The sequence below is a fragment of the Haliotis rubra genome, unplaced genomic scaffold (genome assembly GCF_003918875.1).
Source record: "Haliotis rubra isolate DU_JTF1 unplaced genomic scaffold, ASM391887v1 Scf25, whole genome shotgun sequence".
NCBI lineage: Eukaryota > Metazoa > Mollusca > Gastropoda > Lepetellida > Haliotidae > Haliotis > Haliotis rubra.
Window position 1 is genome coordinate 461,160 of NW_025766558.1, and position 23,508 is coordinate 484,667.

General features: G+C 44.6%; 1 protein-coding gene across 1 annotated transcript; it reads left to right on the forward strand.

The window, feature by feature from the left end:
• The first annotated feature begins 697 nt into the window (after positions 1 to 697).
• On the forward strand, positions 698 to 12,715 carry LOC124279340 (acyl-coenzyme A thioesterase 1-like). Its single transcript, XM_046715151.1, has 9 exons — positions 698 to 742; positions 1,407 to 1,682; positions 3,030 to 3,287; positions 6,485 to 6,768; positions 7,943 to 8,031; positions 9,416 to 9,500; positions 9,592 to 9,793; positions 10,502 to 10,826; positions 12,222 to 12,715. Coding segments are annotated over exons 1-8 (1,347 nt in total). The 5' UTR covers positions 698 to 741; the 3' UTR covers positions 10,654 to 10,826; positions 12,222 to 12,715.
• Positions 12,716 to 23,508: the final 10,793 nt, after the last annotated feature.

Genomic DNA, 23,508 nt, shown 5'->3' on the forward strand with positions numbered 1-23,508 from the left:
GTCGATAGTGCCTCCCTGTATATAGAGATATTCAGTTGACAGTGCCTCCTTGTATATGGAGATATTCAGTCGATAGTGCCTCCCTGTATATGGAGATATCCAGTTGATAGTGCCTCCCTGTATATAGAGATATCCAGTTGATAGTGCCTCCTTGTATATAGAGATATTCAGTTGATAGTGCCTCCCTGTATATGGAGATATTCAGTCGATAGTGCCTCCTTGTATATAGAGATATTCAGTTGATAGTGCCTCCTGTATATAAGAGATATTCAGTTGATCTACGTATATACACGGTGTCATTAATCAAGGGTCAAGCTATTGGTAACACTATTTCTCACATCCATACTAATACTGTTGTGAGTTTAAAATAAACAGCTAGCTTTTACTGTGTCTGCTTTTCACATATATACTTAGGCTAGACTAACTGAGTGAGTTTAGTTTTACGCCGCACTCAGCAATATTCCAGCTATTTGGCGGCCAAGAATAACTTAAATATATTTGATATAGCATAACAAATGGGATATATTTACTTATTTAATTACTTATTATATATATTTGTGAAGTTGGTAGTGGTAGGTGAAATTGGGCCTGTTGTGACATTCATGGAACACAAGAAATCACTGATCACGGATGACCTGTGGAGTGTCCCCGACTGTTGTGCTACTGTAAGCGTCAAAACAGAGTAGTCTCCCTTCACCGATTCTCTCTCTCTCCCAGGATGCGGGAGTGCCTCAGGTTGCAAGTGAGTTTACTAGTCTTTTTGTGTACATATGACGCAACAGCAAGTTTCAGATAAGCGTGACTTAGCTATCAAGTGTTTCATTTTTTGTTGTTGGAATATTCAGACGACGTGGCTCGTCCTTGATCATCGACTGCAGCTTGTGTAGGTGGTTGAGTGGAACACCCACGAAGTCACCTGACGCGACTAGTGGTCCGGTTTGTTGGATTATACGACACTTCAACTGGCGGTGAGGAAAATAGCATTGCACGGTTGTTCAGTAAGAATATACTGACACGTGTTTTCCTTTTCACCATCAGCTAATCAAATGTATTTACTCTATATTCTGTCTCTTCATGGGATAATTGTTGGGGACCAAATCACGGGAAACGGGCTCCCTACAACAAGCATGAGATACACTCATTCTTAACCAAGAATCTGAATGACATAAGGAAATTTTTCCATAATCAGTAATGGAGAAAGTTTTGAAATATTTGAAATGTTAAGTAGGTCAATGAATCTTGGTATGATAACAGTTATACCCTACCCAGGCCAGGACAACACTCACTGACTGCTCTGACGACTGACATCTTCAACTGTGTACTCCAAGGCCATCGCCTGTGTTTAGTCCTGTGAGGGAGGCCGCTTTGAGTTGTTATGATCCTCACAACAAATCTGTTTGTTTCAGTGTTTGTGGCTAGCCGATGCAAGCTGTGTTGTGGAGTGTGGAGGAGCATGAGGACTCTGGCCACAGTTGTGCCCAAACTGACTGTCTCTCCCCAGATTGCCCTGGTGGATGAGAAGGTTTGTGTGACAGTGAGTGGGCTGAGACCGTCCCAGAGAGTGACCCTCCACGCGTCACTGACAGAGAAGACTGTGTTTGCTGCCTGTGGTCACTTCACGGGTGATGAACATGGCTGCATCAATGTCACAACTCAAGCCTCTTGTGGAGGAACATACACAGGTACCTTGTACAACCTGTAAAACAATATATATAGTCCTTCACAATGACGCCCCTGTGCAACTCAACCCACCCCCTCCCTACCCTAAATAACAACTGTGTCCTACACTACACCTGTGTCCTACACTACACACAACTGTGTCCTACATTGCACCTGTGTCCTACACTACACACCTGTGTCCTACACTACACACCTGTGTCCTACACTACACACCTGTGTCCTACATTACACCTGTGTCCTACACTACACCTGTGTCCTACACTTCACCTGTGTCCTACACTACACCTGTGTCCTACACTACACACCTGTGTCCTACACTACACACCTGTGTCCTACACTTCACCTGTGTCCTACACTACACACCTGTGTCCTACACATACACCTGTGTCCTACACTACACACCTGTGTCCTACACTACACACCTGTGTCCTACACTACACCTGTGTCCTACACTACACACCTGTGTCCTACACTACAAACCTGTGTCCTACACTTCACCTGTGTCCTACACTACACACCTGTGTCCTACACTACACACCTGTGTCCTGCACTACACCTGTGTCCTACACTACACATCTGTATCCTACACTACACCTGTGTCCTACACTACACCTGTGTCCTACACTACACATCTGTATCCTACACTACACCTGTGTCCTACACTACACCTGTGCCCTACACTACACCTGTGCCCTACATTACACACCTGTGCCAGGGCACACCCTACACTTTACCTGTGTCCTGCACTACACACCTGTGCCCTACACTTCACCTGTGCCCTACACTACACACCTGTGTCCTACACTTCACCTGTGTCCTACACTACACCTGTATCCTACACTACACCTGTGTCCTACACTACACCTGTATCCTACACTACACCTGTGTCCTACACTACACACCTGTATACTACACTACACCTGTATCCTACACTACACCTGTGTGTATCCTACACTACACCTGTGTCCTACACTACACACCTGTATCCTACACTACACCTGTGTCCTACACTACACCTGTGTTCCTACACTACACACCTGTGCCCTACACTTCACCTGTGTCCTACACTACACCTGTGCCCTACACTACACACCTGTGCCCTACACTTTACCTGTGTCCTGCACTACACACCTGTGCCCTACACTTCACCTGTGCCCTACACTACACCTGTGTCCTACGCTACACCTGTGTCATACTCTACACTTGTGCCCTACACTTCACCTGTGCCCTACACTACACCTATGTCCTACGCTACACCTGTGTCATACTCTACACTTGTGTCAAACACTACACACATGTGTCCTACAGTGTGGTTGCTGTTGTTCATGTGTCTGCTGTGTTTGTGGCAGGCGTCGATGGCATGGGGCTTCTGTGGAGCATGATACCGGCACCGGGGGAGTCAAAGATGGCTCGTCTCAGCAAGAGGGATGTCACAGAACCATTTTCAGTGCGGTTCTCACTGCTTGAAGGCCACCTAGATTTAAACCAGTGTGATGTAAAAGAGACCATTGTGACAGTTACGGCAGAGCGCTGGTACAAGGCCAAGGGTGTCAGGAGTATCACTGTCCGAGAGGGAAGACTGAGGGGCACATTGTTCTTGCCAGCAGGTAGGCAGGTGTTATGTGTGGGCAGGTGTTATAGGTAGGTATATGTGTATGTTGGCAGGTGATAGATGTTGGTTGGTCTCATAGGTAGTCAGGTGTTGCAAGTAGCCAGGTGTTACAGGTTGGCAGGTGTTACAAGTTGCCAGGTGTTACAGGAAGCAAGTGTTAAGGACCAGATGTGTCTTGTTTGACAAGATCTGGATGTGTCATGTTTGGCAAGGACTGGATGTGTTATGTGTGACAAGGTTTTGATGTGTCATGTTTGACAAGGTCTTTATGTGTCATGTTTGACAAGGTCTGGATGTGTTATGTTGGACAAGGTCTTGATGTGTCATGTTTGACAAGGTCTGGATGTGTTATGTTTGACAAGGTCTGGATGTGTCATGTTTGACAAGGTCTTTATGTGTCATGTTTGACAAGGTCTGGATGTGTCATGTGTGACAAGGTCTGGATGTGTCATGTTTGACAAGGTCTGAATGTGTCATGTGTGACAAGGTCTGGATGTGTTATGTTGGACAAGGTCTGATGTGTCATGTTTGACAAGGTCTGAATGTGTCATGTGTGACAAGGTCTTGATGTGTCATGTGTGACAAGGTCTGGATGTGTTATGTTGGACAAGTTCTTGATGTGTCATGTTTGACAAGGTCTTTATGTGTCATGTGTGACAAGGTCTTGATGTGTCATGTGTGACAAGGTCTTGATGTGTCATGTTTGACAAGGTCTGGATGTGTTATGTTTGACAAGGTCTGGATGTGTCATGTTTGACAAGGTCTTTATGTGTCATGTGTGACAAGGTCTGGATGTGTCATGTTTGACAAGGTCCGGATGTGTTATGTTTGACAAGGTCTTGATATCTTATGGTTGACAAGGTCTGGATGTGTCATGTTTGACAAGGCCTTTATGTGTCATGTGTGACAAGGTCTGGATGTGTTATGTGTGACAAGGTCTGGATGTGTCATGTTTAACAAGGTCTTTATGTGTCATGTGTGACAAGGTCTGGATGTGTCATGTTTGACAAGGTCTTTTTGTGTCATGTGTGACAAGGTTTTTATGTGTCATGTGTGACAAGGTCTTGATGTGTCATGTTTGACAAGGTCTTTATGTGTCATGTGTGACAAGGTCTGGATGTGTCATGTGTGACAAGGTCTGGATGTGTTATGTTGGACAAGTTCTTCATGTGTCATGTTTGACAAGGTCTTTATGTGTCATGTGTGACAAGGTCTGGATGTGTCATGTGTGACAAGGTCTTGATGTGTCATGTTTGACAAGGTCTGGATGTGTTATGTGTGACAAGGTCTGGATGTGTCATGTGTGACAAGGTCCGGATGTGTTATGTTTGACAAGGTCTTGATATCTTATGGTTGACAAGGTCTGGATGTGTCATGTTTGACAAGGCCTTTATGTGTCATGTGTGACAAGGTCTGGATGTGTTATGTGTGACAAGGTCTGGATGTGTCATGTTTAACAAGGTCTTTATGTGTCATGTGTGAGAAGGTCTTGATGTGTCATGTTTGACAAGGTCTTTATGTGTCATGTGTGACAAGGTTTTTATGTGTCATGTGTGACAAGGTCTGGATGTGTCATGTTTGACAAGGTCTGGATGTGTCATGTGTGACAAGGTCTTGATGTGTCATGTGTGACAAGGTCTGGATGTGTTATGTTTGACAAGGTCTTGATATCTTATGGTTGACAAGGTCTGGATGTGTCATGTTTGACAAGGCCTTTATGTGTCATGTGTGACAAGGTCTGGATGTGTTATGTGTGACAAGGTCTGGATGTGTCATGTTTAACAAGGTCTTTATGTGTCATGTGTGACAAGGTCTTGATGTTTTATGTTTGACAAGGTCTTTATGTGTCATGTGTGACAAGGTTTTTATGTGTCATGTGTGACAAGGTCTGGATGTGTCATGTTTGACAAGGTCCGGATGTGTTATGTTTAACAAGGTCTTGATGTTTTATGTTTGACAAGGTCTTTATGTGCCATGTGTGACAAGGTCTGGATGTGTCATGTTTGACAAGGTCTTGATGTGTTATGTTTGAAAAGGTCTGTCCAGGTGTTACAAGTAGCCCGGTGTTACAGGTAGCAAGTGTTAAGGACCAGATGTGTCTTGTTTGACAAGATCTGGATGTGTCATGTTTGACAAGGACTGGATATGCTATGTTTGACAAGGTCTGGATGTGTCATGTTTGACAAGGTTTTTGTGTGTCATGTGTGACAAGGTCTGGATGTGTCATGTTTGACAAGGTCTTTATGTGTCATGTGTGACAAGGTCTTGATGTGTCATGTGTGACAAGGTCTGGATGTGTTATGTTTGACAAGGTCTTGATATCTTATGGTTGACAAGGTCTGGATGTGTCATGTTTGACAAGGCCTTTATGTGTCATGTGTGACAAGGTCTGGATGTGTTATGTGTGACAAGGTCTGGATGTGTCATGTTTAACAAGGTCTTTATGTGTCATGTGTGACAAGGTCTTGATGTTTTATGTTTGACAAGGTCTTTATGTGTCATGTGTGACAAGGTTTTTATGTGTCATGTGTGACAAGGTCTGGATGTGTCATGTTTGACAAGGTCCGGATGTGTTATGTTTAACAAGGTCTTGATGTTTTATGTTTGACAAGGTCTTTATGTGCCATGTGTGACAAGGTCTGGATGTGTCATGTTTGACAAGGTCTTGATGTGTTATGTTTGAAAAGGTCTGTCCAGGTGTTACAAGTAGCCCGGTGTTACAGGTAGCAAGTGTTAAGGACCAGATGTGTCTTGTTTGACAAGATCTGGATGTGTCATGTTTGACAAGGACTGGATATGCTATGTTTGACAAGGTCTGGATGTGTCATGTTTGACAAGGTCTGGATGTGTTATGTTTGACAAGGTCTGGATGTGTCATATTTGACAAGGTCTTTATGTGTCATGTTTGTCAAGGACTGGATGTGTTATGTGTGACAAGGTCTTGATGTGTCTTGTTTGACAAGGTCTTGATTTGTCATATTTGACAAGGTCTGGATGTGTTATGTGTGACAAGGTCTTGATGTGTCATGTGTGACAAGGTCTGGATGTGTTATGTTTGACAAGGTCTGGATGTGTTATGTGTGACAAGGACTGAATGTCTTATGTTTGACAAGGCCTGGATGTGTTATGTTTGACAAGGTCTGGATGTGTTATGTTTGACTTGTAATGATTTGTGTATCTACTTGTCCACAGGTGATGGTCCTTTTCCAGGTGTGATTGATATGTTCGGGTCAACAGGAGGTTTAATTGAGACAAGAGCTGCACTTTTAGCTTCACATGGGTTTGCTGCTTTAGCTCTTGGCTACTTGGGATATGATGACCTTACTAAGGATCTGAATGACCTTGACCTAGATTACTTCCTTGATGCAGTGGACTGGCTGCAGAATCATTCTGCCATCTGTCTGAATGGCATCGGCGTCATTGGGGTCTCGAAGGGTGCGGAACTGGCCATGCTTATGGCGACATTTTCTCCAAAGGTTGGTGATGGTGGGATGATTGAAGCTCAAGCATCGTATTGTTAGTTTGATTCCATCTTATAGATTTGCATCATCTAGTGATATGTCTAGAAAATATTATTTCCAGAACAGTTAATGTTTTAATGTGATGATTTTTATATATGGCTGAAAAACCCCTGCGGACCATGTTGTAAAACATTAAGGTGGTTGGGTACTGTTGCCTTGTGACTAAAGCATCCATCATGCATCCATCATCACAGTACCGATTCCATGCATGGTGATGACATGTAGGGTCAAATTCCGGTGTCCCTTGCTGTGATATGACTGGAAAGTTAAAAGTAATGCAAAACTATACTCACTCAGTCCAAAACATAAAAGTATGCTCACTTAACAAAAACACTGGAGTTCTGGGATGTGGCCCCAGTGCTAGGTGTACGAGGTGACTCACGGGTGCAGGTGGGCAGGTAACTTGATTGGGTCTTTGTATCACCTTTGCTTCAGCTGGTTCTAATAATGTCTGATTTGTCTGGTCCAGACAGTCTGCTGTCATTTACCTGTAATATTGCTGTCATTTACCTGTAATATTGCTGTCATTTACATGTAATATTGCTGCCATTTACCTGTAATATTGCTGTCATTTACCTGTAATATTGCTGTCATTTACCTGTAATATTGCCATTTACCTGTAATATTGCCATTTACCTGTAATATTGCTGTCATTTACCTGTAATATTGCTGTCATTTACCTGTAATATTGCTGTCATTTACCTGTAATATTGCTGTCATTTACCTGTAATATTGCTGTCATTTACCTGTAATATTGCTGTAATTTACCTGTAATTGCTGTCATTTACCTGTAATATTGCTGTCATTTACCTGTAATATTGCTGTCATTTACCTGTAATATTGCCATTTACCTGTAATATTGCTGTCATTTACCTGTAATATTGCTGCCATTTACCTGTAATATTGCTGCCATTTACCTGTAATATTGCTGTCATTTACCTGTAATATTGCTGTCATTTACCTGTAATATTGCTGTCATTTACCTGTAATATTGCTGTCATTTACCTGTAATATTGCCATTTACCTGTAATATTGCTGTCATTTACCTGTAATATTGCTGTCATTTACCTGTAATATTGCTGTGTGGTATCAAACAACAAATTAACAAACGTCTATTCCTCCTGCGCAGGTGACAGCGGTTGTCAACATCAGCGGCTCCCTGGCCTTCACATTTACTGACCTGAAGAGAATCGGTGCCGAGGACATCAAGGGTGTAGAGTAAGATATGGAGAACTGATCTGATCAATGTGTCATGTGTGATTGTTGTGTGCATGTCTCTGTAGTGTGTAATGTGTGTGTCTCGTGTTTGTTCTTTATATTTACGTCGTATGTTTTAATAGTTGTGTGTCTACTGTCTAGTTTGTGTAAAAAGGATGTCTGTTGTATCCTCCGTAGCTTCTCATGCATGGGTTGTATTGTTATGTTGTATCTATTGGTTGAGGTAATGTCCTGTAATTGTCCCTATATTCCAACTTGTTATGTTGGACACTTGGCCCAACCAACACATTCACACACCTGGGCCACATGTGTCCTGACTGACACATTCACACAACTCAGCTATGTGTGTCCTAACTGACACATTCACACAACTGGGCTATGTGTGTCCTAACTGACACATTCACACAACTGGGCTATGTGTGTCCTAACTGACACATTCACACAACTGGGCTATGTGTGTCCTAACTGACACATTCACACAACTGGGCTATGTGTGTCCTAACTGACACATTCACACAACTGGGCTATGTGTCCTGACTGACACATTCACACAACTGGGCTATGTGTGTCCTAACTGACACATTCACACAACTGGGCTATGTGTGTCCTAACTGACACATTCACACAACTAACTGGGCACCTGTGTCCTTACTGACACATTCACACAACTGGACATGTGTGTCCTAACTGACACATTCACACAACTGGGCTATGTGTGTCCTAACTGATACATTCACACAACTGGGCTATGTGTGTCCTTACTGACACATTCACAAAACTGGGCTATGTGTATCCTAACTGACACATTCACACAACTGGCTATGTGTGTCCTAACTGACACATTCACACAACTGGGCACCTGTGTCCTAACTGACACATTCACACAACTGGACACCTGTGTCCTAACTGACACATTCACACAACTGGGCTATGTGTGTCCTAACTGACACATTCACACAACTGGCTATGTGTGTCCTTACTGACACATTCACACAACTGGACTATGTGTGTCCTAACTGACACATTCACACAACTGGGCTATGTGTGTCCTTACTGACACATTCACACAACTGGACTATGTGTGTCCTGACTGACACATTCACACAACTGGGCTATGTGTGTCCTAACAGACACATTCACACAACTGGGCTATGTGTGTCCTAACTGACACATTCACTTAACTGGGCTATGTGTGTCCTGACCAACACCTTCACACAACTGTGCTATGTGTGTCCTTACTGACACATTCACACAATGGGGCTATGTGTGTCCTGACCAACACATTCACACAACTGGGCTATGTGTGTCCTAACTGAAACTGAGGCAAGAGAAGGATAGTGTGCTATGACAGGGATGATGTCAGAGTTTGTGTGTTTCATTACAGGATAGATGTGGGTGGACTGGTGGTTACAGATGCTGGCATGATCACTCGAGATGCCTACAGCGGCTGGGAACGTGTCACTATTCCTGTAAGTGAGAAACATGGTCTGTGTAACAGTTCTGGCAGAGTGAAGCCTTGTGGGCCTCATGTTGTATGTGAATGTATGGTCTGTGTTTCAGTTCTGGCAGAGTGAAGCCCACTTCCTGCTGCTCTATGGAGAAGAAGATCAGTGTTGGAATGTCCAGGGAGCCAAGATGATGGTGAATTCACTTCCAGTTGAGAAGAGGAAGAAAGTAGAGATGGAGTTCTACCCTGATGCAGGCCACCTGATAGAGCCACCCTACACACCACACTGCTACTCCTCCTTCCACAAAGTTGCAGGTAACTACCTAGATGTGTTGGTTGCCAGTGGTACCGTTTGGGTATTGGTGGTCAGTGCCCATAGGTTTATATCCACCCTGATATAGATACTGTACAACACCTGTATTGTAATCCACCCTGATATAGATACTGTACAACACCTGTATTGTAATCCACCCTGATATAGATACTGTACAACACCTGTATTGTAATCCACCCTGATATAGATACTGTACAACACCTGTATTGTAATCCACCCTGATATAGATACTGTACAACACCTGTATTGTAATCCACCCTGATATAGATACTGTACAACACCTGTATTGTAATCCACCCTTGTATAAAAAATGTGCAACACTTGTCATGTAATACCTGTATTGTAGGTCACTAAAGTCTATCAGTATTCTGTTTTCACGAGTTCTCGACTCAGCTTCAACATTAGCACTGATCTCTAGCTGGTCATGTGTGTTTTCAGAGCCAACTTAATAGCATGTTTTCATGCACAGTAAATTGTTGGTGTGGGTGTGTTACTCTTGCTATCAACCACTGGATTGTCTGGTCCAAAATTGGTTATTTACAGATAATTTCAAATTGCTTTTTAAAGAATATTTTTAGAGAGGTGAATATTGCTGATTGTAGCGTTAAGACCCAAAGAAACAAAAGCTGTGCTGGACAACTTGTGTGACTATCTGGTATAGGCTCTAGCTCTCATGCTGCTGGTTTCAGGAATGAACCTTGTGTGGGGAGGGTCTCCTAGGCCCCATGCACATGCTCAACAGGATGCCTGGCACAAAGCACTCAACTTCCTGCATTTACATTTGGGTCAAGGTCAAGGTCAGGATCAAAGAAGAAACAGCCAAGTGAAGAGTTCCCTATGATGGCAGCCATCTTCCCTCAGCCTGCTCCATCATAGTGATGCTGCATTACCTCATGTCGCCAGTAGTGTGATCATGTCATATTGTCACTTCTGGTTTTGCCATATATATTTCAGATGACAACCGATCAGGACAGAGATTACTCCAGAGTGGGTCTCCTGGCTAAGTACTGGCAAGTCCAGGGTGGATCTCCTGGCTAAGTACAGTCAGGCCGCGGTAATCCGGTCCTCGTTAATCCGAATCCACCGACTTCCGAATGCTACTCACTGGGCACCAAATCATCTCCCTATATATTGAATACAATTGACACCTCGTCAGTCCAACGATTCAGTTTCCGCCTCCGAACGCTGGTCAGTCGGAACGGATTGGACTAATTAAGTTGTAAACAGCTGCGTTAATCCGAACGATTGAAGTTGACCGCGCTGCCGACTGGCCCACCCAAAGTGACACGTGGTTTGTTTAGCGACTTAGCGACTCATCCCTTTGATCCCTTTATCACAAAGTCTAACCAGTCCAGTTAACAGTTTAACAACTTTTACTCCAAATATATTGAGTGAGAAGTGTCAATGTGTGTTGTAAAAATCTTCCGCTATAAATATGTACGGGTAAACATTTCACAAATCAATGCATTTTCACTATGGCTTGCCAACCTGCTAAGCGTAAGCGCTTCGAAATTACTGCGTCTCAAAAGAGGGTAATTTGCCTATACATAGAAAGAAATCCTAAAGCCAGTTTCGATTTTTTAAGTAAACATTTTGGCGAAGAATTCGGTCATTCTGTCGACAAAACTACTGTTTCGGACATATGGAAAAGTAAGGATAAGTGGCTAAATATTTCGGAAGATTCTCTATCTCTCACAAGAGAACGAAATGCTAAACATGCCAAATTAGAGGAAGCACTTTATGTTTGGATGACAGAAATGAACACAAAAAATGCTTCAGTAAATGACCAAATGTTAACTGAGAAAGGCATGGAATTGGGCTCAAAATTAGGAATCAATGATTTTGGTTATTCTCGCGGTTGGCTTTACCGCTTCAAATCTCGTCATCAAATTAAGAAACAAAATTATCAGGGGGTAGCTGCCAGTGCTGATAAGAATGCAGTAGTTAAAGGTAGAGAAGAATTGTGATTCGCTGACTTCAGAGAACATCATAGAGATGGTGACAGCTGCAGATGATCAGATTGAAAGTGAAGAAGAAGAAGCAGAAGACATGGTCACCCTTCCGTCTTTAACAGACATGAGACTGTACCTCGGTAACATCGTTACGTACTACGAGTGCCAGGGTGACATCGAAAATGCAGATAAAGCAATGGACATGCTCAATTCTTTAAAACAACCTTTGACGCAGCCCACCATTAAAGACTACTTTTGTAAGTAAAATGTGTGAGTGAAACAATGTGTAATAAATCCAGTGATTGTCTTTCATGTTTTGTTTTGATTTCTTTGATATCAAGGGGAAGTAACTCGGTGCATATACTGTGGTTTCAGCAGTACGAACGTTTCACTATCCGAACGTTTTTTTAAAGAAACCAAAGTGTTCGTATTAACGAGGCCTGACTGTACTGGCAAGTCCAGGGTGGATCTCCTGGCTAAGTACTGGCAAGTCCAGGGTGGATCTCCTGGCTAAGTACTGGCAAGTCCAGGGTGGATCTCCTGGCTAAGTACTGGCAAGTCCAGGGTGGATCTCCTGGCTAAGTACTGGCAAGTCCAGGGTGGACATAGTGTCAACATACTATCAAGTCCAGGTGGATGTTGTGGCCTGATACTGGTGTGTCCACGATGCTGATGGGATGAACTAAGAATGACAACTGCACACGATGCAGGGAATCAGTAGGTCTGATTTTTGAAAACACACAAGTGTTATAAATTTATTGTAGTTAAGGCCTTAGACCCTATATAAAAGCGTAATTTACCAACTGAAAAGGTGACATCTTCAACTAAGCTGAAGTCAGTTTCAGGTCGTACTTGGGGCACTGGACATTTGATGACAACTGAAGAAACACTGGAAATAGAACAATGTCTGGTTTATGTAATCTGTGCATGTGAATAAAGCATCAGAACACAGCTGTGACTTCTGAATGGGATGTAGTAAAGTGGCAGTCGTGGCTGTCTCTGACGCCAACAGGTACAATCAGCCAAAGAATCACAATGTAAAAGGGTAGAACAAACAAATGAGACTATTAGGAGATACCGGAGATATCTCTCCTAGGGACGTTTGACGTCACAGATGCGTTGTATGAACTGAGCAGTCGCTATGAAGCTCAAGCTGACTCTAAGTCTGCTGGGAACTTTGGATCCTCTGCCATCTCACACCTGTTGGTTCTTACAAAATCTGAAGAGCACCTGTTATTTGAAGACTGTGAACAACAGAACAACGATTTATGACAGCGCTGTAAGTCTGATCCAGATCATGTCAGCCTGGGTATTGTTATGCACCTGGCCAGGCCAGACTGGCGATGTAGTTGTTGAGCTTCTTGCTGCGACCCACCATGGCCCTGGTAGCGGCGCTCCTGCTGTTCATCTCCGCGATAATCCCGGCCACCTGTTGACGCGGGACGGCTGGTGACCGCCCGGACGCCTCATACCTAGACGGGGCCGACTTGGGTCTCCGAGGTCTCACGCTGCCCGGGTTTGACCGCCAGGCCTCTTCAATGCTGGGAGTAGAGGCATTTTTGGAGGCCAGTCTAAGAGCTGACCGCTGAGGCTGCGCAGTGTGTGGGCGTGTCTTAATGTCAGTGTGGCCCCTCCCCTTACTAGTCATGGTGTAGCTGCTGGCTGGGCGGATATGCATAGGGCTGTATCTGCCCCCAGCTATGTGACCCTCGAGTCTGGTGCTGCTAGACACAGGCTTGCTGTCCCCTGCCACACGGGCAGGCATTACAAGCCCAATCTTTCGCTGTCTATTTGGCCTTTTTCTCAAATAATGGTTTTGGATTATGTCATCTAGAACTTCCAGACATGTGGTGAACCTCTGCTCCTGTTTCTCAGGGCCCACATGTCGTCGTTCAGAACTAGCTCTCTTGACTGTCACAGGAGCTGCAACAGTTGACGGCCGTGGTATTCGTTCTATTGCTGGTTTAGGGTTCTGGTCTGGCGTCCGGGCCTCCATTGGAATAACAGAAAGACGTCTTTCCTTCAATGCTGCGTTCTTCCTCATGGCGCGCGTGTCGGGCTGGGAGTAGGTGTCAAGCCCGGTGCATCTGACTGTCAGATCTCGCAGGAAGTGTGTGTACTCCTGGAACAACTTGACGTGCTGCTGCTGAGAGGTTCGGTCCTCCTTGTCCAGGATCCGCAGCGTCACCTCCAGCTGCCTCTGGAGGGTGACGTTCTTCTGGCGCATTAGGCGCTCCGTCATGCTCATGTCAACCGCCATTATCTGGAACACAGAACACGTACGTGAGTTACTAGTAACTGAGACTGTGTATGCCTACTAGGGCACAAAGCATATATTTGTGGCAACAAAAAGCGGTTACACCGTGATTGGTGACGTACATATACTGTATTATTAAGGATTGGTATTTTACGTTGAGACTCCTGTGTCGATTGCGGACGAAAAAAGATCCCAGAGCGTGGACTGGATGGTCAGTGACCTGGCGGTAAGTGTGGTATTGTACCTGACTGCAAGTTGGCCTTCCCTTCACTTGAAAATCAATGACAACAGGTATTTGTGTTTGGATGGGCGTCCCTTCAACTGCCGACAAACTGGCAACGTAGGTCTACGCCCCATACAACCGACGAGTACTCCCCATACAACTAATGCCTACGTCCAAACAATATAGGACCCAGCCCCATACAACATAGGACTACGCCCTATACGACGGCGGATTTATTTAACAAAGCAGGAAACCGCCCCATATGTTGTAACGTAGGACACACACGCACTACCCACTACACACACACACACACACACACGCACTACCCACTAAAACACACACACACAAAACCGACGTCCTCGCACCATTCCACTACGACTACGCGCCATACGGCGACCTACACTGCCCTATTCTACCACTCTACTGCCCTAGTCCGCCCCACCCTCCCCTTCTTTTACATACTACAACTGTCACCCACTCAACGTAGGATTTCTACCGTTTTAGCGTAGGACCCCTAGCAACCGCCTACTGAATATATATTACTGGTAGAATTCTGCATGAAGATGCCATTTAATGGAATTGTCACGTCCAAACATTGATACACAGGAATACCTGCAGACTGTACAGTACCACAGAGACTACGAAACGTACAATACCTCGTAAAGGAGGTGTTTACCATCTGGTGTCGGCAGTGTGACGGTTCACGGCTTCTTAATGTCGGCAGTGAAAACCTTACAACTGCACCGCTCGACAACACAAGGGAACATTGAAGTTTCCCACCGATAGTATCTACACTACCATAGAGTGGCCTGGAAGAGATTGCATCTACACAGACGGTCAGTGCAAGGCGCAGAAGTAGTACCGTAGATCCTTGAAAACAAGCCTTCCTCCCCTACACGTCAGCTTGTAATACACGCCGGGTTTGATGTATCATAAACATCTCCCTCGATTGGACCCCGAATCAACTAAAAATATTTACCGTCAAATCATATATTACGAGTGTAGAATGTGTCTGAAATATATAGATATCACAGCGTCTATACAATGATATACGGTATTAAGTAACCCCAACCACAGTGGACAATGAGTGGTGCCTTCATTGGGTGCCAGGTAGGACGCTGGGGTGATAGCTACACTGTCTACACTGTCTCACTGACGACCAGGGGCCGTCTTGACAAGGGATTAGTCGGGTAGCGACAGCTGAGAGAGTGCTGACGTTTATAAACAGATATTGATGTTTCTTGATTTGTACCCCCGCCAGTGCCACTCTCTTAGCGTTCACCCTTAGCGTAACAACATGACTCACTGGAGACATCCGATAGTCATGACAGCAGGTACAAACACCATGGATCAGTGCTACGATCACAGTTTATAATACTGTTGTGTGGTATAGTTCCTGACATACAACATACGAATCACAGTGTGATACAGTAATAATTGCGGCGAGCATCACACCAAACTGCCGAAACACAGCTGTCAGATATCAGCATTAAGATCCAGTTGGATATACAACAGCTGTAACACACCACACCCGCGAAGGCCCGGGTTAGAAATGATCTTCAGTAACCCATGCTTGTCGTAAGAGGCGACTAACGGGATCGGGTGGTCAGGCTCGCTGACTTGGTTGACGACATGTCATTGGTTCCCAATTGCGTAGATCGATGCTCATGCTGTTGATCACTGGATTGTCTGGTCCAGACTCGATTATTTACAGACCGCCGCCATATAACTGGAATATTGCTGAGTGTGGCGTAAAACTAAACTCACTCACTCACTGTAACGACGTTTTACATCTGCGTCTTCAGAAAGGGGCGAAGCAGATCCCCGAGACGTCATTACAAACAGTTCAGAACTTAATATCCATTGATCAAAGTTCCATGTATTCATTGTATGTACTAGTTGTAACACTTCTATATATAGCAGCCATAACACTGCCTGCCTGACTGTAGCTTTGTCCGACGTGACTATATCTACCGACTCCAAGAGAGCCTCGCCCGGCACGGGCCGTTATTACACCACCAGCACAGTGAATGTTTATGCACTTTGTGCAGATCTGAATAACCAGTGTTTTGAAGCTCATCCTGTACATGCATTCAATAGCCTCATATACAGACACCGTATTCAGGTGAAAACAGCATTGACCTATATATACGTTTGAAATGTATTCCATGCTTATCACATGTAGCTCGTTGTCCAGGGTGTCCCTTACAAGGCGTGTACACATACACGCGCACACGCAGGCGCACGCAGGCGCGCAACTTTCTATTTTCGTCCCGAGAACGTCATTTTGCTTCAGATAGCGACAACGTGTTACTGAATGTAAATGCGAATCTTCACGGGGACGTCGATTACGACAGTGTCTTGAAGTGACATCAAATTTCTACGTGTTGTAATAGGTATATGCGTCTTGAAGTGACATCAAATTGCTACGCGTTACTATAGGTACATGTATATGTGCCTTGAAGTGATATCAAAATGCTACATGTTGCTATAGGTATATGTGTCTTGAAGTGACATCAAAATGCTACGTGTTGTAATAGGTATATGTGTCTGGAAGTGACATCAAATTGCTACGTGTTGCTATAGGTATTTGTGTCTTGAAGTGACATCGAATTGCTACGTGTTGCTATAGGTATTTGTGTCTCGAAGTGACATCGAATTGCTACGTGTTGCTATAGGTATATCTGTCTTGAAGTGACATCAAATTGCTACGTGTTGCTATAGGTATATGTGTCTTGATGTGACATCAAATTGCTACGTGTTGCTATAGGTATATGTGTCTTGAAGTGACGTTAAATTGCTACGTGTTGCTATAGGTATATGTGTCTTGAAGTGACATCAAATTGCTACGTGTTGCTATAGGTATATACCTACCTGTGTCTTGAAGTGAGGATCAAATTGCTACGTGTTGCTATAGGTATATCTGTCTTGAAGTGACGTCAAATTGCTACGTGTTGCTATAGGTATATGTGTCTTGAAGTGACGTTAAATTGCTACGTGTTGCTATAGGTATATGTGTCTTGAAGTGACATCAAAATGCTACGTGTTGCTATAGATACCTGTGTCTTGAAGTGAGATCAAATTGCTACGTGTTGCTATAGGTATTTGTGTCTTGAAGTGGCATCAAATTGCTACGTGTTGCTATAGGTATTTGTGTCTTGAAGTGACATCAAATTGCTACGTGTTGCTATAGGTATTTGTGTCTTGAAGTGACATCAAATTGCTACGTGTTGCTATAGGTATATGTGTCTTGAAGTGACATCAAATTGCTACGTGTTGCTATAGGTATATGTGTCTTGAAGTGACATCAAAATGCTACGTGTTGCTATAGATACCTGTGTCTTGAAGTGGATATATGTGTCTTGATGTGTCTTGACATCAAATTGCTACGTGTTGCTATAGGTATATGTGTCTTTGAAGTGACGATGTAGCTATAGATATATGTGTCTTACGATCAAATTGCTACGTGTTGCTATAGGTATATGTGTCTTGAAGTGACATCAACTATCTACGTGTTGCTATAGGTATATGTGTCTTGAAGTGACATCAAAATGCTACGTGTTGCTATAGATACCTGTGTCTTGAAGTGAGATCAAATTGCTACGTGTTGCTATAGGTATTTGTGTCTTGAAGTGACATCAAATTGCTACGTGTTGCTATAGGTATTTGTGTCTTGAAGTGACATCCGGTAAATGGAGGTTATTATTAACGACTGTAATTTATCTGCACATGAGCAATGACTTATCAAGTCACGGTAACAGCAGGAACGAAATGTGCCGTGGAATGTAAGTAATGGTGTTACTCTTTATATTAGTTAAACAGACGTAAATTAAATAGTCTAAGATCAGTTTCAATGTCTTATTGCCATCCTTTCAAGTTTTCTGTAATAATCTCTGTCAAATCGTGATTGAATATTCAGAAAGTTGACAGAAGCGCTGTATTCCATACATTTCCGGGTACTCGATTCCGATTCCGATTCGGGTAAGTACATGCGGGTACTCGATTCCATTTTTTTCCTACCCGTCCCAGCCCTACACGGAGACGTCAGCTGACGGGCATGTTTTGGTAGATGCAGGTGTATACACCTACCAGCCAGGGACCTCTCCATTGCTGCGTGTCTTGTGTGTGGAAGAGGAACGTCGTGCTGTCTATTTAAGTACATGGTAACTGAGTTCTCGCTGGGTACGAAGACAGAGAGAGGATCACGTTCATTGTGGTGGGACATTACACTAACAACTAGTCTCTGAAATGAACATTTTTTTACAGCAAAAAATAGTTCATAATAAAAAAATGAAACATTATGAAAAGGAGCTGTGGAAATCTAGACTTGCCACATAATCTAGACTGTCATGGTCTGTCTTGGATATGTTTGTTTCAGGGTCTGTATAACAGACTAGTGAGACATATACATAAACACTTACCGTAGGTACGACCGATCACTGCAGGCAGCCCACAACGCCGGAGAATTACGTCAGAGTGAATGTTGCCATCCGTATGTTGGCGTTGGTTTCAGGGCGGCTCTTTAGTGGAACTGTCTATGGACAACCGCTAGGTCAGACACGCTTAGTGCAATAGGGTCGCTAGAATCACAACAGAAAATCTGCTGTGAATGAAAATACAATTTAGCAATGTTCATGTTCCAACATTCTCCTGCTTGATTCTAGTGTCGCTGCGTCCCCCTGTACCTGGTCATCCACGGTACCACCCTCTCTACTGGCCTTGTAGGGGTCTCGCTGTTTGCCGTCCACACTGGAGATGATCACAGGCGATTTCTCGCAGAGTCCTTCCTAAGACTCAGATTATAATGCTTTGGTGTAATGTTGCAATAAATCCGTTCAGCACTTGCCCTGGCCGCTTAGCGGGGTTACGCCCGTTGTCTACTTATAATGCACCACAAGTTCATATGAATGGCACCTTAAAGGCTTTGTAATGGAATAAAGGTTGTGGACGCGAGCGGCTCTCTCTCTACAAGGATTGGTGACAGCTCATTTGACGGGATTAGGCTCTGTCATGCAACCGGACCCACCAAGACAGCATTCCTACTCTTACTCCCTCCCTCCCCTCCCCCCTGCAGACTGACGGTGGAGGGTAGTAGACATTGATTGGTGAAGGGACTAGAGTCTTATCTGAATAACACACACACACATACACACACACACTCTCTCTCTCTCTGGTACCACTCTCTCTCTACCATGGTAACTGAGGTGCTGACATAGGTGACTCCATGGTAACTGAGGTAGACGTATGTGACTATGAGACATACTACCATGGTAACTGAGACATACTACCATGGTAACTGAGGTACACTATGTGACATACTGCCATGGTAACTGAGGTAGACTATGAGACATACTACCATGGTAACTGAGGTACATGAGACATACTATGTGACATACTAAATGACATGTGACATACTACCATGGTAACTGAGGTAGACTATGAGACATACTACCATGGTAACTGAGGTAGACTATGAGACATACTACCATGGTAACTGAGGTAGACTATGAGACATACTGCCATGGTAACTGAGGTAGACTATGAGACATACTGAGGCCATGGTAACTGAGGTAGAGGTACTACTATGTGACATACTACCATGGTAACTGAGGTAGACTATGAGACCATGAGGTAGACTATGAGACATACTACCATGGTAACTGAGGATGGTGACATACTACCATGGTAACTGAGGTACACTATGTGACATACTACCATGGTAACTGAGGTACACTATGTGACATACTACCATGGTAACTGAGGTAGACTATGAGACATACTACCATGGTAACTGAGGTAGACTATGAGACATACTACCATACTACCATGGACTATGAGACACTGTACTACCATGGTAACTGAGGGAGGTAGACTATGAGACATACTACCATGGTAACTGAGGAGGTAGACTATGAGACATACTATACCATGGTAACTGAGAGGTAGACTATGAGACATACTACCATGGTAACTGAGGTAGACTATGAGACATACTACCATGGTAACTGAGGTAGACTAGTAACATGGTAACTGAGGTACACTATGACATACTACCATGGTAACTGAGGTAGACTATGTGACATACTACCATGGTAACTGAGGTAGACTATGAGACATACTACCATGGTAACTGAGGTACACTATGAGACATACTACCATGGTAACTGAGGTAGACTATGAGACATACTACCATGGTAACTGAGGTAGACTATGATGGACATACTACCATGGTAACAGAGGTAGACTATGAGACATACTACCATGGTAACTGAGGTAGACTATGAGACATACTACCATGGTAACTGAGGTAGACTATGAGACATACTACCATGGTAACAGAGGTAGACTATGTGACATACTACCATGGTAACTGAGGTAGACTATGAGACATACTCCCATGGTTGCCAAAGTACAGCAGTAATGCTTCATGTTCGGATGGTGTCCTTGCGTCACGTGACAGCTGAATGCTGGGGATTATTGTGAGAGGGGTGTGAGTGGCACCTACTTCAGACTCCGCGCCACGATCTGGGCAACCACGAACCGGGCAACCACGTTGTATTACCAAGGAAAGGCAACTTTATCTCACAAGGACTCGGCGTAAACGTGGTGGAAGGAACGTGAACCGTGAGGTGAATTGCACATTCGTAATACTAGTATACTGAAATTGTGTTAGCAAGTGTACTGTTTGAAACCCGTTACTTTCTGTGGTGAATGACAACAACGTTGCCTTCTTGGTGTGCCGTCGTCTTTCCTATACGTTCCTCCATACCATGCTGTCCTCCTGGTGGTTTATTGTCTCACCTTGTACAGCTAACCTATGCTGATAATACACACGACATACGAAGCGTTCACCTACCTTGGCGTTGGTTGAAATGTTGATACAGCCGTAACGGGACCTCCCCAGGCGTATGGAGTGAATGGGACATTCGTAAAATATTGATGGTTTAACGTCGCAGTCAGCATTACGGTAGATGTATGACTGTTGTCAATAATTATATTAGGTCTGGAACAGAATCCACGCAACTGGGACCCACGTACCTAGGACAAGATGACTTGCTTCAACCACGTCAGCGACCCTGACCACCCGATCCCGTCAACTGGGTCAAGATGACATGCTTCAACCAAGATGACATGCTTCAACCATGTCAGCGACCCTGACCACCCGATCCCGTCAACTGGGTCAAGATGACATGCTTCAACCACGTCAGCGATCCGTCCTGGGACCAGATGACATGCTTCATCCATGTCTGCGACCCAACTGGTCAACAAGATGACATGCTTCAACCATGTCAGCGACCCTGACCACCCGATCCCGTCAACTGGGTCAAGATGACATGCTTCAACCATGTCTGCGACCCTGACCACCCGATCCCGTCAACTGGGTCAAGATGACATGCTTCAACCATGTCTGCGACCCTGACCACCCGATCCCGTCAACTGGGTCAAGATGACATGCTTCAACCACGTCAGCGACCCTGACCACCCGATCCCGTCAACTGGGACAAGATGACATGCTTCAACCATGTCTGCGACCCTGACCACCCGATCCCGTCAACTGGGACAAGATGACATGCTTCAACCATGTCTGCGACCCTGACCACCCGATCCCGTCAACTGACAAGATGACATGCTTCAACCACGTCAGCGACCCTGACCACCCGATCCCGTCAACTGGGACAAGATGACATGCTTCAACCATGTCAGCGACCCTGACCACCCGATCCCGTCAACTGGGACAAGATGACATGCTTCTTGTTTAGGTTCCAACTCTGACTTCATTAGGTTCACCAGCCAACCTAGCTGAGTGAGCAACTTGATTGTGAAGTTCAGCTGTAGTCTGAGTTGACTGACATCTTGGTGAACCTGAATTCCGTCGTCCAAATAGAAGGCATTGCGTAGACCTCGATGATGTAGATATGCGACTATAGGCTTGGTTACTCGTGTGAATAGCCACGGAGCCGAAGATATTCCAAACGATAGGACGTTCCATTGGAAGTTCTGCCCTCTGAATAGGAATCGTAGATACTTTCTTGATTCCGGGTGTATGGGGGATGTGAAGGTACGCATCCTGCAAGTCTATGCTGGCCATGTAATCTGCTGGACGGACGAGTAGTCTGAGTTGAGGTAGGTGGATCATTCTGAACCTCTCTGGTTTCAGTAGATAGTCTTTGTTGAATTTGCGCATGTTGTAAATCAAGTAGAGTAGAAGCCTGGAGTGAGATGATGCTGATCTATTATCTCTACCGCCTCATTCATAAGTAGTGAGTCGATGGCCTCTTGTAGTTTGTCTGCCTGTTCCTCTGCGTAATCGAAGACCATCAGGCTGAGAGTTAGCGGAGGTGTGGCCTTGAGTTTCACTCTGTATCCTTCTCTTAGTACTTGAGAGACGTAGTCGTCCTCTTGTATCCCCCAATTTTTCCAGTACCTTTGTAGACGTCCACCCACTGTTGATGGTTTTACAGGAACGGCAGGGGGTGGAAGACTCCAGTCGTTCCGAACCACGATATCAACGTCTAGTTCCTCTGGATCCTCTGGGAGTGCGGCCTCTCCCTGAGTTTCCTCTGTAATTTCTGGATGAGCGACGAAAAGATCCTTTGCCGCCTCTGAAACTGGGGTACTGCTTCTCCTTTGCCTTCTGTATGCCGGAATATTTTGACTTGCTGTTATACTTTTGAGAAGTATGACGGATGACGTTGGTTAGAGGGTACCTTGGATATAGGTTCAATTGGAGGGATAGTGACGGAGTCAAAGTCGTCGTTATGCATCATATAAGTGAAGATTCATCTCTTCACGAACCTCTGTGATGTGAGCTATCCCTTCGCGAACGTCTGTTGCTAGATGTATCCCTTCGCGAACTTCTGTGATGTGAGCCTTCTCTTCTCGAACCTCTGTCTCCTGATGAGTGACTTCGCGAACGTCTGTGAGAGATATGAGATCTCGATCTAGAGCGGCTAGGTGTAGGAGATGGATCCTTCAATGTTCTCAAACGTTGAGGGTTCGCAGATGTAGAACTGTGTGTAGGCATCTCATCTCTTCTATCCTCTTCCAAGATGACAGAGTCGTCTGACTGTGGAGACCTTCGCAAAGATGTACGTTCGCCAACCTAGTCTTGAGACGCAGTTCTATGAGGAGTAGGTTTGCGCAGGTCCGTAGGATTGCGCACGGTGTTGGTAGATGAGAGGCTTCACGATCCTTCGCTTCTTCCTCGAACCTACGTTCCATCATGGCCATCATCTGGTTGGTGAATTGTCTCATACTTTCACC